At 42.7% G+C, this 13185-nt stretch overlaps 1 protein-coding gene across 8 annotated transcripts in view; it reads left to right on the top strand.

Moving 5' to 3' along the window:
- DOCK4 (dedicator of cytokinesis 4) overlaps positions 1-13185 on the top strand; it is a 410170-nt gene that overhangs the window by 191519 nt on the left and 205466 nt on the right. For all 8 annotated transcript variants that reach the window (XM_049093429.1, XM_049093431.1, XM_049093430.1 and 5 more), the window contains exons 5-7: positions 982-1078; positions 6074-6222; positions 11412-11496. In XM_049093429.1, the coding sequence (XP_048949386.1) occupies positions 982-1078; positions 6074-6222; positions 11412-11496 (331 nt within the window). The remainder of the gene's footprint in view (positions 1-981; positions 1079-6073; positions 6223-11411; positions 11497-13185) is intronic.

Raw genomic sequence — 13185 nt, 5'->3', positions numbered from 1 at the left:
TGTTAAGAAAATAATCCCCATCAAATAGCTGGCAGCATTCTTATGAGAAGTTGTAGTAATAATAGCCACTTAAGCATTTTAACCTGCACACAAACTGAAAAAAAAATTGAAAAAAGAAACTTGAGATGAGGGAAAAGGTTGTTGTACATCAGAGATAGATGCAGGGGATAAAGAAAATCTTCTGGGTTTTCTTCTCGTCCATAGCTTCATGGATCTCCTCAACAACAGACCACTGTATGTACCCCAGTAGATGCTGGTATGAGTGTTTTCCCAGTATAGTGTTTCACTTTTAGAGAAGAAACAGGAAAAATATATTACCCTAATCATAGAGAAGAGCGTTGTGCAATGGATATCCGAACGTCTGTGATAGCAAAAGCTTTGAAGTTCAATGACGCATGATGACATTACTAGTATATTAATCGTTTTTCATGGTCCCATTTACAAATAATAAAAATGAAGTGTTAATAAAATCAAGCGACTGTTTAATTGGTACCTCGGTGTCTAGGTACTTATAACACTAGGTTAGGTTGGACGTTTGCAGCCGTAATATCCTGATCATTGAGCAAGTCTGTTACTCCCTTTGAATCGTATGGTCATAGTGCTTGAAAAGCAAAAGCTGTTTCCTAGTTTATGTGGGCTCAGTGACCTCATGTTACATGAAGGCTTTTGGGCTTGGGAACTTAAATGAGTTGTTGTTTAGTGGTCACATTGTGGCTGGAGCAGAAGTCTTCTGATTTTGTTGCTTCTCACCACACTCCTCAAAATTGATGTGGATAAAGTGGCTGGTCCTTTTGGTGTTGTACTGCCATGACCCACATAACATGCCTCACACAGGTCTCTAATCAGATCCTTGTTACTGTCTGCAGAACCCAAACTAATAGGCAGTTTCCTTTCCTAGTTTTATCTTTCGGAGGATTGAAAAGAAAATTGTTATCTATGATAATTGCATATATACTTTGTTTTTCTCTTTTAATTTCACAGACAATTTGAAATGGTTATTCCCACCGAAGACTCCGTTATAACAGAAATGACATCGACATTAAGAGACTGGGGAACTATGTGGAAGCAGCTGTATGTGGTAGGTAACTTTTTAATGGTGTAATTTTTTGGATTGCGAATTGTTTTAAGAAATACTTGAGCAAGAGTCAGCATCGGCCAATGGTTGAGCACTCACTTTAAGGCATTAGCACTGCTCTAGAAATCACATACAGAGCCTAATAACACATAGCCTTGCTGCAATCTGAGAGTCTACTAAGCATGGGCTAAGTTCTTTTTCAAGCTGCAGAAATGTAAAAGATGATTTTTCTGGCACATCTCACCAAGTAGAATGGTTTACGTGGATCTAGTTAGTGTCAAGCTTTCTGAGTATTTTTAATTTTCAAGGAGAGAGGAATTTATTTGCATACAATTGGAGTATTGGTGGTATTTTATATTAATTTTCTGTAATTCAGATATACTGAAAATGATAGACTCCTTAGGCAGAATGAACAAGACTATTCTAAATATATAAGAGAAAGGAATGCTTCTCAAACAAAATGGAAGGGGGTCAGGTCAATGTTTGGGGAGTATGTTTTCATGTACTTACTTTTTATAACAAATTGTACTTATGAAGAGCTTACTATGTTGCAAACCCTGTGGAAGTCCTCCATGTGCAGCATCTCCTCCGATCTCTACAACCACTTAAGGAAATGATGACTGTGATCATCCCCAGCTCACGAATGAGGAGCAAGAGGCAGAGAGTGAAGTGTTGGCTCTGGCCCACGCAGCCAGAAAATGGCAGGGCTGGGATTCTGATGTGAATCTAGTGCTTTGGATCTCTGATAAGCACAAATTTGGGGGTGGTGGAGGTTTGAGGATGAGGAACACTATTTCTCCTTTTATTTTCAAAGACATTTATAGAACAGCTTGATCATTTGAAGGGATGCGTTCAAAATACAAAGGTGTACTTAGCCTGACAAAACGATTTGAAACAGCTTGTCAAAGAGAAAATCCAAATTAGCGAAGGACATTGGCACGGAATGACAGTTTTTATTGTCTCTTACATATAAAATGCAATAGGATATTTCATTGAAGCAAGAAAATCTTAAAAATAAAACCCCTTTTGATGTTGGATTTCTCTGACCATGCCCTCCTGGCGCTGGTGGCTTTAGGACTCACTCCTAAAATCCACAAGGCAGTCTTAGATTAAATGCCAGTCTAAGCTTTGCCGGAATGAGGTAAATGCAAAGTCAAGATAACAGAACTCAAGGGGTCTGAGCTGAGAGGCTACAAAGGAAATGCACGCAGATCTCCTCTTGAGATTTTTTTGGAAAAAAAAAATTATATTAGAATGAGTATAAAATCCAACTATTATTTCACTTAAAATAACATTGTGCATAATATTAACATGGGAATGAAGCTATTTGAAACGTTCAAATCATTGCATCTTAAACACCCAACAGAAGAGTTATAAAAATAATGGCAGTGTAAGTGTCATCCATTAGTTGAGCTAGAGCCCCAGCACTTTGCCTTTTATGCGGCAGCTTGTGGGGAACAAAGTTGAATTGCCTCTTGAGTCTGTCTTATCTAGCTATTTTTACCTGCTTTTCGGGTTGCGAGCATCTATTTTGGGGACATACTTGATTGGCTTGAAAATCTATGTGCTGTAAGCCCCAGGAGTAACTTTTCCACTTCCTGACGTCCTGAGTAATGGACACACAGAGAGAATGATTTGAAAGTTGCCCCTGGAGACTGGCATGGTAGTCAGTTATGTTAGGGACAGATAGGAAGTTGGACCTGGAAATAATAGATTTTCGACCTTGAGAATGAGGCTGACTTGGCTGTGTCGGACCATCTGGGTTCTCTTTTCCTAATCCAGGTGTTCCAAGCCCAGTGTCTGGTTCAGGTCGGTGCATGTTCTTTTCTAGTGGTTTTTAAGGTGCCTGGCTTCTCCCCTGGTAGATGTTTGATGAGGATACTAAGATCTTGTAAATTGTAAGCCGTTTATGAGGTATACTTTGTATAAGTAGAACTTGTAGCTTAAAAGCTCATGGTAAATACTTGCTTGAGAAGTGCTAGTTGCTCTTTTTAATATCATTGGGAAGAGCCTAAATAATGTTCTTTCAACTATCAGTTAATGAAATACCAGTAACATAACCGCAAAAAGCTTAGGAGAAATACAGCAACCATCTTTTACTAAGTACTTCTGTGCAGGCCTTTGGCTGGATATTTTATATCTTTCTTCTCGGGGCTCTGCCAGAGTGTTTTTATTCTCAAATCTTAGCAGAGATAACGTATTCAGGGTCCCGTGCTAAGTGGTAAGGCCTGAGTCTGAAGGTAGATCTGCTGCTCTAAACCCTATGCTGTTTTCGTTTGAGGCAAATGAAAACTTACCCATTCTCTAAAACACTAAAATCCAATTGGCTTTTTGCTACAGCTCCAATATATTGCAGGAACTTTTAGATATGGCTTTACTCCAAGTGCTTGGTATTGCACCCTACCCTTTTCATTTAATGTTAAAATCGAGAGCACTTTTTATCTAAATAGTCTTCATAAGTGTCCAGTGTTTGAAATCCAGTTTTTGATGAATCATCATTTTATGACCCGCTGTCAGACCAGATGAGAGGCGTACGGCTTGCACATTAGTAGGGCAGGTGTGCTGGTCATGACTGCAGGATGTCAGTGTTCCTGCCTCCCCTCCCCTAAAGGGAAAGCTGACCAGCTGGTTTTCATTTTTATAAAGGATCCAGCTTCCTTTTCATGTCAGCGTTGTCTTCAACCTAAGTACTAGAGGTGACATCATTAAAAAATCAAGTCCATCCTACTGAACGACTGCAGAACACCTCTCCCAAGAGCAGGGCAGATGACTTTCACACTGTGACAGTCAGGTGTATGGAGCTGGCTCTCCCTTTTGCTGCATGAGAGTTGACTTATTTTACATCCTCCTTATGGGACTTCTTTGACTCTCATGGACCTTTCCACTGACCACTGACTTCCTCAAGCTTTTCCTGATCTTCTTCCCTTATTGTTTCACATGACTTACACAGGATCTGCCTCTCAAGATCTACAGAATGACCTCCTATAAATCAAGTATCTATTTATTCATTCTCCAGCTGCTGGGGCTACCCAAGGCCGACCCAGCATCTATGGTTGGGAGTTGACACCAAGTGGAGAGCACAGACACTGAGCGGCGAATTACCAGAGTCTTGCATCACAATGCCCCTGGTGTGACTTGTATGGTAGCATATAACATGAGTAAAGAGCGAGACGAAGAAGCTCCATAGAGTGCTTTACGAGTCAAGAGGCACAATTATTTATATCTCAGGGATGGTGTCACGGAGAATGCTTTGCTGTTTAGCCAGCACATTTGTCTCACCTGCACAGTACATTAAAACACTCCAAGTCACCAAGTCTTGATAAAGTAGAAGACATGTCACGACTTTTTAAAATTAAAATAAAAAAAATTGTGTTCCAACCGAGCATCTTTACCCATCACACAGGATTTTTGCTATTTTTGGTAGTTTATCACAGCAGAGGACTTCACGTGTATGATAATCTCAATCCTTTCATAACACTGTTTCTGTCCTCTACTACTATCTTAGTAGAAAGTAAAATCATAACTTCTGGTTAAGAAAGATGAAAGATGGATGTTGAGAAATTGTTTTGCCCTCAATGTCTCCGAGTAAGAGAGATAGGCTAGCTTTTGGTAAGGACACAACATTTGTAGAGGGCTTATTCTAGATGAAACCCACAACAGTAGCAGTATTGGTAATGGCCAACACTTGGGTGGTATTTATTCTAGGCCAGGTGTTATTCTCAAGAGTTTTGGTATGTTAACTCATCAATCTTGACAGTGACCCCATCAGATGGTTATTATAATACCCATTATACAGATAAGAAAATACACACCAAGAAGTTAATACATTGCCGAAGGTTTTTCAGCCAGTTAGTGGCAAAGTTGGAATGCAGGCCTGGTAGTCAGGCTCCCGAGTCTGTGCTCTTCGTCACTGTGCCGTTCTGCTCTCTTCACGAACCTTATCTCCAGTCCACAAAACAACCTCACAGGAAGGTAGTACTGTCTGTCTCACAGGTGACAAAACTCGTTCCAAAGCCTGTAAAACAAGTAAGTAGCAAAACCAGGATCTGAAACCAGTTAACTCATTTACCTTACATTAAACCGCCCTTGCTGGACGAATTTCTCAGGAGAGTATCTTGAATCTACACGAATGTTTAACCAGTCAGAAAAAAAACAGTGTTTATTTGCAGAGGTCTGAATAGGGACCAGGTAATAGCCGTGAATGAGGTTGAGAGCCCCCAGCGTACCCAGCTTATGGTGAGAAAGACCGGAGAGCCTTAAGACCAACATGCAGGAAATAATTAGAAAACAGTATTTTCCGTTAAAGTGGCCTTCGTTGCATGCAGCCACTGTTCAGAGAAGGGAGAAAAGAACATGGGTGAGACTTACCAGGGAAGATTCCTGACCGAGGTGGGATATAGGCGGAGCCTTGAAGGACAGTAGAATTTGGATAGAGCTGAAGAAAGGAGGATTTGAAGTGGGAAAGGAGGCAGGGAAGGTGAGCTCCGGGTGTGGAGGCCAAGTGAGGACGCTGGGCGGTCTGAGAGGTGAAGTTGGACTCTTGGCCAGGAGAGCGGAGCCGCGGAGCTGGGTGAAAGCGTGCAGAGCAGGTGTGTAGCCCAGAGTCCGAGGGGAGAGGGGCCTGTGAACAGAGGATCTGCCCGCGGAGTGGCGGGCACGTGGAGGGTGGGCACAACTGTCCTTCCCTTCCCTCCCTCCCTCCCTCCCTCCCTCCCTCCCTCCCTTCCTTCCTTCCTTTCTTTTTTTTCAAGATTTTATTTATTTATTCGTGAGAGACACACAGAGACAGGCAGAGACACAGGCAGAGGGAGAAGCAGGCCCCATGCAGGGAGCCTGATGCGGGACTCGATCCCAGGACTCCAGGATGACGCCCGGAGTCAAAGGCAGATGCTCAACCGCTGAGCCACCCAGGTGTCCCTGTCCTTCCCTTTCCCGCCTGGTTTCCTCACCATTCACTCTGGAGACTGACCTGCGATGCCACGTTTGTGTACCTCTCAGAGAAACGAAGGCGATCTCTTCCACCGGCTGTGGCACATCATGAATGAGATCCTGGATCTGCGGCGGCAGGTGCTGGTGGGCCACCTGACCCACGACCGGATGAAGGACGTGAAACGCCACATCACGGCCCGCCTGGACTGGGGCAATGAGTGAGTACCGTCCACTGCAGTGGGGGCAAGGGGGGATCTCTGCTGGCAGCGCACAGGTGTGAGCCACTGCAGGGTAATGTCTCCAGAAAACACCCTAGGGGGATGTTTCAGCTCTTTTTTCCTTTTGGGGACTTAGGGGAAGATTGTCACCCATGGAGCTGAGAACCACAGCCTGTCCAGCTGGCGAGGGCACCAGGTTGCTGTTTGTTCACTAGTGCCCCGTGAGGGCAGACGGTGTGCATGTGCTCACAGAGTAGGGAGTGTTCACAGGGATCAGCCACATATGGCTTCTGCTAAATAGATCTTATTTAAAAATAGGCTTTAGGTTTGGCATGTGTATTTGCTTTTAATATATACCCCTTCCGTAGCGTCGTAATATGTCACCGAAGAAATCTGGAGGGAGATACTAATGCTAACACTGCCTATTGAAAGTCTTAAAACAGGTGCACCAGTGGGGCATTCACGATTGCCCTGATTCCGCCTGTGTGTACGCAGTGGCCCCTTGGAGGAGCTGCTTGGGAGAACTCCGTAAAAGGCAGACCAAGACTTACTCTTAAAGAAAACTATGACTAATGTAAAATAAGAGCAAAGCACTTTAGTAAATCTCATCACTTAAAGCCCTGATCAAAGCTGATATTGTACCAAGTAGGAATGTTAAAATGTGGGTGAGAAATTAGAAAAAGCTTGGACTGTGATCCTAGGCTTGTTGAAAGACGTTGAAAGGTGTCTCAATGTCAAAGTCACATCCTCTCTTCCTTTTCTCTCCCCAAATCCCCATTTGCTATTTGGACCTTCAGAGGATCTTAGGGCTACGGAATAAAAGAAAAGCAGGCAGGAAAGGAGAAAATGGCAGGACATAAACCACAGATAAATTCGCCTCTTACTGAATCTGGAAAAACCGATTTGAAGCTAGAGTGCTGCTTCCTCTGATGACAGGGAGTAGCTCTATCAGAAGCCACTTCTGATTCTGCTGAGACGTGACATACTACAGACATGAGCACATGGACCTCCTGACACATTTTAAGCCTCGTGCTCACGCAGACTACTTCCGTTATTTTGTTAAGATGTGCCATTCATCCTTTTATAGATGACCAACCAGCATGGTTGCCCTAAATTATTTACATCTACAAGATTGATTCCTGGAGGGAATTAAAAAAGAACAACCATAGGTGTGGAATGGCAAAAAGACATTGGACTAGGAATGCTGCTTTTTTAAGATGTGAGACGAATGTCTGAGCTGTTCTTGACTTCGCCTTCTTGACCTGTGGAAGGAGTATGTTAAACTAGAGGAGGTGCATGGGCCCTCTTGGCTCCAGGACAGTATGAGTCCAAACACATAGCATTTCCTGAGGAAAAGAACTTGGCAGCCACTTGCCCAAGAGCCTCCGGTCTTGCTGTGTGAGACGAGGCAGGCCGAGCAGAGTGGATCTCAAGGCCCTTTGAAAGGGGCCCATGCTGTCTAGAATGTGTTTCTTTTTGATTTTGAAAAAAAACTTTGAGTTTTCACTGAATTATAATGGCTCTTAGTCATTATGCTGGTCCTTGCTTAAAGCCTAGTTTGTAAATAGGAAGGCAGTTGGTTGAAGTAGCTTATCAAAAATAACTTAGAAATATAGAGCAGGCAAGAAGTTACTTTTTCAGTTGTAGGAAGGAGGATGATGACCGAGAGAAAAACACTAATTCTAACTGAATCATGACTCAGTTTTGACTCATGTGAGTTCTGGCCTGTACTTTGGGCAGTTCTGTGGCTAATTTATGGTAAGTTGTTAAAACATTGATGTGTGAAAATGAACAGTATAGTTTATATAGCTCATCCTCAAATTCACGAATTTTCTGAGGTCTCATTTTTTCTTCGACCACTTAGTTAAAAACAGCTTGTAGCACACAGATTGTGCGCGGACTATAAGAAAACGTCATTTTTCTTAAGGAGTAGTACTAACCGGAAAGCAAATTCCGATAATGCTCCCGCATATTAAACTGGATCAGATTGTCCTGCAAAATTATCTGTTAGCACGTAGATCTCTGGATGAAACGGAGTTAAGAATGTTCAGTCTCGAGTTGTGTATCACAACTGCTGAAGAGTGGTAAAGAGAAGCCCTCTGGATGTGGGAAGCTTGGGGGGCAGAGGAGGAGGAGTTATTCATTTTGTTCCTCAACAGAGCCATGAAAAGAAATATTCTCACCTGGAGGTATCACACAGAGTTAAAATAATGGTGTCTGTTTCTGTTGCCCATAGAGTCCTGTACTGTCCTTTGACTTTTCCTGCTAAGATCTTACAGGATGGAGAATCTGTTCATCCTTCTTTCCTGATGTCCCAGAGCAGTGCAGTGCCTGAAATGAGAGAGAACTTGCCCCCCACCCCCACCCCACTGCTCTGGTTTCCTGCATCCTGAGAGCTCTCTTTGCATTTTCTCCTTTCTCACTTTGCCTCCTATCTTCTTCTTGGTTTGAAAAGCACTGCCATGCTCCTGTTCTGTGAGCTAAGAAAATCTCAAACACTGGGAGAGTTATCCTAACGATATACCTAGGAATTAATAAAACAAAACAGAAACAGAGGGGACTCTCTTCACACAGCTAGGACCCAGGAAGCCAGCAGAAGTTGAGCAATGAAAGCCTTACGAGAGAGAGAGACTTGCAAGTTACAAGTTCCTGGGGCCCCAAAGCTCGTGAAGTTTCTGGACTTCACACCTGCTCCAGCACCTGTGCAGCTAGAGTTGGTCTTGGCTTATTCTACAGTGATGTCAACCAGTTGCCCTTCATGTATCTTTTCTTCCTTGCACCATATGGCTGATGCTCTGAATCTCTAGGTCTGAATTCTCAAAAAAGGAATCTCATTGAAAGCCAAAATCTACTATTCCTGTTTAGACTGAGCATGTTATACCAGTCACTCCTAAGCTACTGGCCAGTCCATAGATTATTTATCCTTAGGTCAGGTGCCCAGGCAGGTGTGGCTCAGGAAGGGGAGATGGTCAGATGACTAGACTGCCTCAGCTCTCCCTCATGCCTCCTAGCAAAGAAGATGGGTAGGACAGCTTCTCATAGAAGGAGCTGGGGGTAGGGTAGGTGAGGTGAATTCATACGTGGTTATATATCCTCTTTCCTTTGCTAGATCATCTTTCCTCAGTGATACTGACCTGGTATCAAATGATGTCTTACATTGTAGGGCAGTGGTTCTCTCTTGGGAGGGAGTAGAGAATGGGGAATAGATCCTATCAGAATCCCTGGTGAGGTGTACCAAGGGGGATGTATTCATTTGCTAGGGCTGCCATAACAAAATACCATAGACTGAGTGGCTTGAACGACACATTTATTTTCTCACAGTTCTGGAGGCTAGAAGTCCATCCATGACCAAGGTACCATCGACCTTGGTGAGGACACTGTTGCCAGCTTGCAGACAGCTGCCTTCTTGCTGTGTCCTCACATGACCTTTTCTCTGTGCTTGCATGGACATTGAGAAATCTGTGGGGTCTATTGTAAGAACACCTATTCTATTGTAAGAACACCAGTTCTGTTGGATCAGGGCCCTACCCTTATGACCTCATGTAATGTGTATTACCATATAGACCCTATCGTCAAATATAGCCATGATGGGGTTGGCATATTGGGCTTCTACATATACATTTTGGGAGGGCACGTTCAGTCCATAACAGGGAAACATGAGTATTTTGAGAACAGATCACAGTGCTGTCTATGATTCAAAAGTTCAACAAAAATTAGAGAACGGGGGAGTGTGATTTTTAAGTTTCTCAAAGAAAACCATAACTAAAGAAAATTAAGAAACTGTTTCCATGTATAAAACAACTACTGCCATTGGGAGGGTCCAGATGTGATCTTCTTAAGAACAACCATCCCTCAGAATGGCTGGGTCAGTGCCTGGCTTGAAGTAAGGGCCGAATTAGTAAGGTCTACTTATGAAACCTCTAATGAAGTTTTGAGTAGGATACAGAATTTCAGGATTTTTTTTAAAATACAAGTGAGGAAGCTCTGGCTTTATAACTGGAAATGCCATGCCAGAAGGCTTCCATGTTAGAAAATGATGTGAAAAGGACACGGAACAAATTCGCACCAGAGAATTGCAGGATACCTGGAATGGGGTAACTGAGGGGGAGTCTGGGAGAGACAGTAGCATTACACAGATATTGTGACATTTTTGGGATAGTTATGGAAGGTTAAGGAGATGAATAGAGTGATACAGCATTGATAGCAATGTAGTCAAGTGGGCACCCTGGAGAGGAGGTTGTCACCAAGGTCACTAGAAGCAACTTAGCAGTTACACTTTCCTCTGTGGTAGGACCTCGCAAATCAGTCACCAGATGGCTTCCCACTGAGGCTGGATGTATGACCGCAGAGCCACATGTCAATCATGTCAAGCTGACACAAGAGATTAAACCATTTCGCCACCGCAGGCCTAAAACTACAGTGCCTTAATTTCTGTCATCTGCCTTTTCTGAGTTTCTTCTAATGAGTGACTGCAGAACTCTATGACTGAGGTCTACACACACTGCCAGAGATTCACATTAGAAATATATTAGTTCAGGATCCCTGGGTGGCTCAGCGGTTTAGTGCCTGCTTTTGGCCCAGGGCGTGATCCTGGAGACCCAGGATCGAGTCCCACGTTGGGCTCCCTGCGTGTAGCCTGCTTCTCCCTCTGCCTGTGTCTCTGCCTCTCTCTCTCTTTGTGTGTGTCCCTCATGAATAAATGAATAAAATATTTTTTAAAAAAAGAAATGTATTAGCTCTGGATATAATTTTAATGCCAGGTCACATCCTAAAGGCCAAACTTCCCTCTTCTCAACTCTGATTTCTGGAACAAAATTAGGTCTCGCTCTTGGTTCTCCCCCAGTTCAAGTTGGAGGGGTTTCTATGGTGATAGTTCTTGAGGTGCTGATGGCTCCCCACCACCCAGCACCAGGCCTCCAGTGGCAGAGGCACTCCATTCACAGTGCCTGCCCATCCCCCGGATTTCCCTTCCTTCGTCGTCTTCTGTTTCTCGAGTTATGCCCAGTGTCCAGCCTAGTTATATCCGCTACTCCAAATGTGGTAACCAGTTAATACGAGGCAAAAAATAGGAGTGAAAGAAGCATGGTGTGCGACATATGTAATTTCGGGGTGATATAATAAAAATAATGATTTTTGATATATTCTATCGAGGTGACTTTTCCCCCAATCTTTTGCCATGTGTTTTCTAGACAACTGGGACTGGATCTGGTGCCTAGGAAAGAGTATGCGATGGTGGACCCAGAGGACATCAGCATTACCGAGCTCTACCGATTGGTAGGTACAAGAAACCTTGGCTCACAACCTCACTGCTAATTTTGTGGTTTCCATGGTGCTCTTCATACTTGATTGATTTTGTGAGAACAGGATGTCCCAGGTTTAATTTGCAGCAAGTGAAGAGAATTGAGAGTTGAGGTGACCATGCCCTAAGTAAAAAACTGAGGCACTCTACCTGTTTGAGAATCCTTTGATATGCTCTACTGAGCTCTTTAGTCTTAGATACTAGGAAGTAAATCCAAAGGAGTTTTAAGTTCTTTTACACATCTTTGTACATTTTGTTAGTGAAATGCCTACAAATCACACGTATTTATCTATCGTGTTCCAGGACAGTGCTGTGACCAGTGATATCCATTTATTGTTCCCCAACATGTTGCCCCCTCCCTGCCCCCATTACTACAATGTGCAAAGACCATTGAAAGCATCTCCTCTATTGCCTCCAACTGCTGTCCTACACCCTAATCCATCCAAAGTGCTGAAGTCTGTTAATAATTCTAAAATACTTGATCATATTGCCCATCACCTACAATTTCAGATTTTTTTCTAGTTACATGTTAAGATTCATTTATTTGCTTGGTATCTAGGTTTCCCCAAATCTGGTCCAATCTGCCTTGTATTCTTAATACTTGTTTTAAAATTACCTAATCTCTCAATATTAACTAAGTTCTTAGTTAATACCCCAAATCAAAAAAGAATGTGGCTGGGAAGGGCTTTCCCAGGCCATTACACCAGTGTAATTTTACTTTGATACAGTTTCCCATGCATCTTACTGTCATGTTCAAAGGAAGAATGCCTGTGGTAAATAGTAGACTTCTTTTTGGAGGATCCTGCCCCTTTTGGATAGCTTCCCAAGTGTACAATATTCTTCATAGAAGAGTGAGGTATTCTTGACCCGAGATTATCTGGGTCTGAGAAATGTGGGAAAAAAATCATCAGTAAACCCATCAGAGCTTATGTCTGATTTTAGAAAGTAATTCTCTCACTTTCAGTTTTTTCCCTAGTCGCTGATCTATTCAGTTTACACCGTATTATGTCAGTTGGGATTCATTCTGCTTTTTATAACTTCCTTCATATTGAGGTTCTTGAGAGTGATGTTTCATGTGGCACACCTTTGTGGCATCAGTGCTAAGTAGAATATTTGGCACATGGCAAAAACACAGTTAAAGGTGAGTTGGAGGGAGGCAGAGGAGAAGGAAGGAAACGAGTATTTTGAGATAAAATTATCCGTAATTCTTCACTTGTATAACAAATAAAATCTGTATAACTTATTTGCCAGTCACATCCTCTCATGGAACATCTTCATTGTAGTTACTTTATTTAACTCACTGAGCATCAAATTTGCCTCTTGCTTTTTAAATCCCACCCAACTGGAAGTTTCTTCAGGGTGGGCACTGTCTTATACTTCCTCTGCCATGCCCCAGATAATCTTGTTTAGTGCTTTGCACTTAATAAGCAATAACTCAGTGTTTTGAGGTTACTATGGTATTATGAAAAGACCATGGGTATAGATCCAAAAAACTAAATTTGAATTCCGTCTCTTCCTTTTATCAGATCTTTGGTCTTGAGCTTATTGCTTGGTCTCTCAGAGCTTCAATTTTGTTCCTCTATTAAGTAAGGAACTAATTCTAACCGTGTTATGAAGATTAAATAAGAAATGCATGTGAAATACCTTTCATTGACAGTTAATGT

The sequence above is a fragment of the Canis lupus genome, chromosome 14, assembly GCF_003254725.2.
Source record: "Canis lupus dingo isolate Sandy chromosome 14, ASM325472v2, whole genome shotgun sequence".
In the NCBI taxonomy this organism is placed as follows: Eukaryota; Metazoa; Chordata; class Mammalia; order Carnivora; family Canidae; genus Canis; species Canis lupus.
Note: the sequence above shows the minus strand (reverse complement) of the source record. Positions and strands in the feature narration are given on the sequence as shown.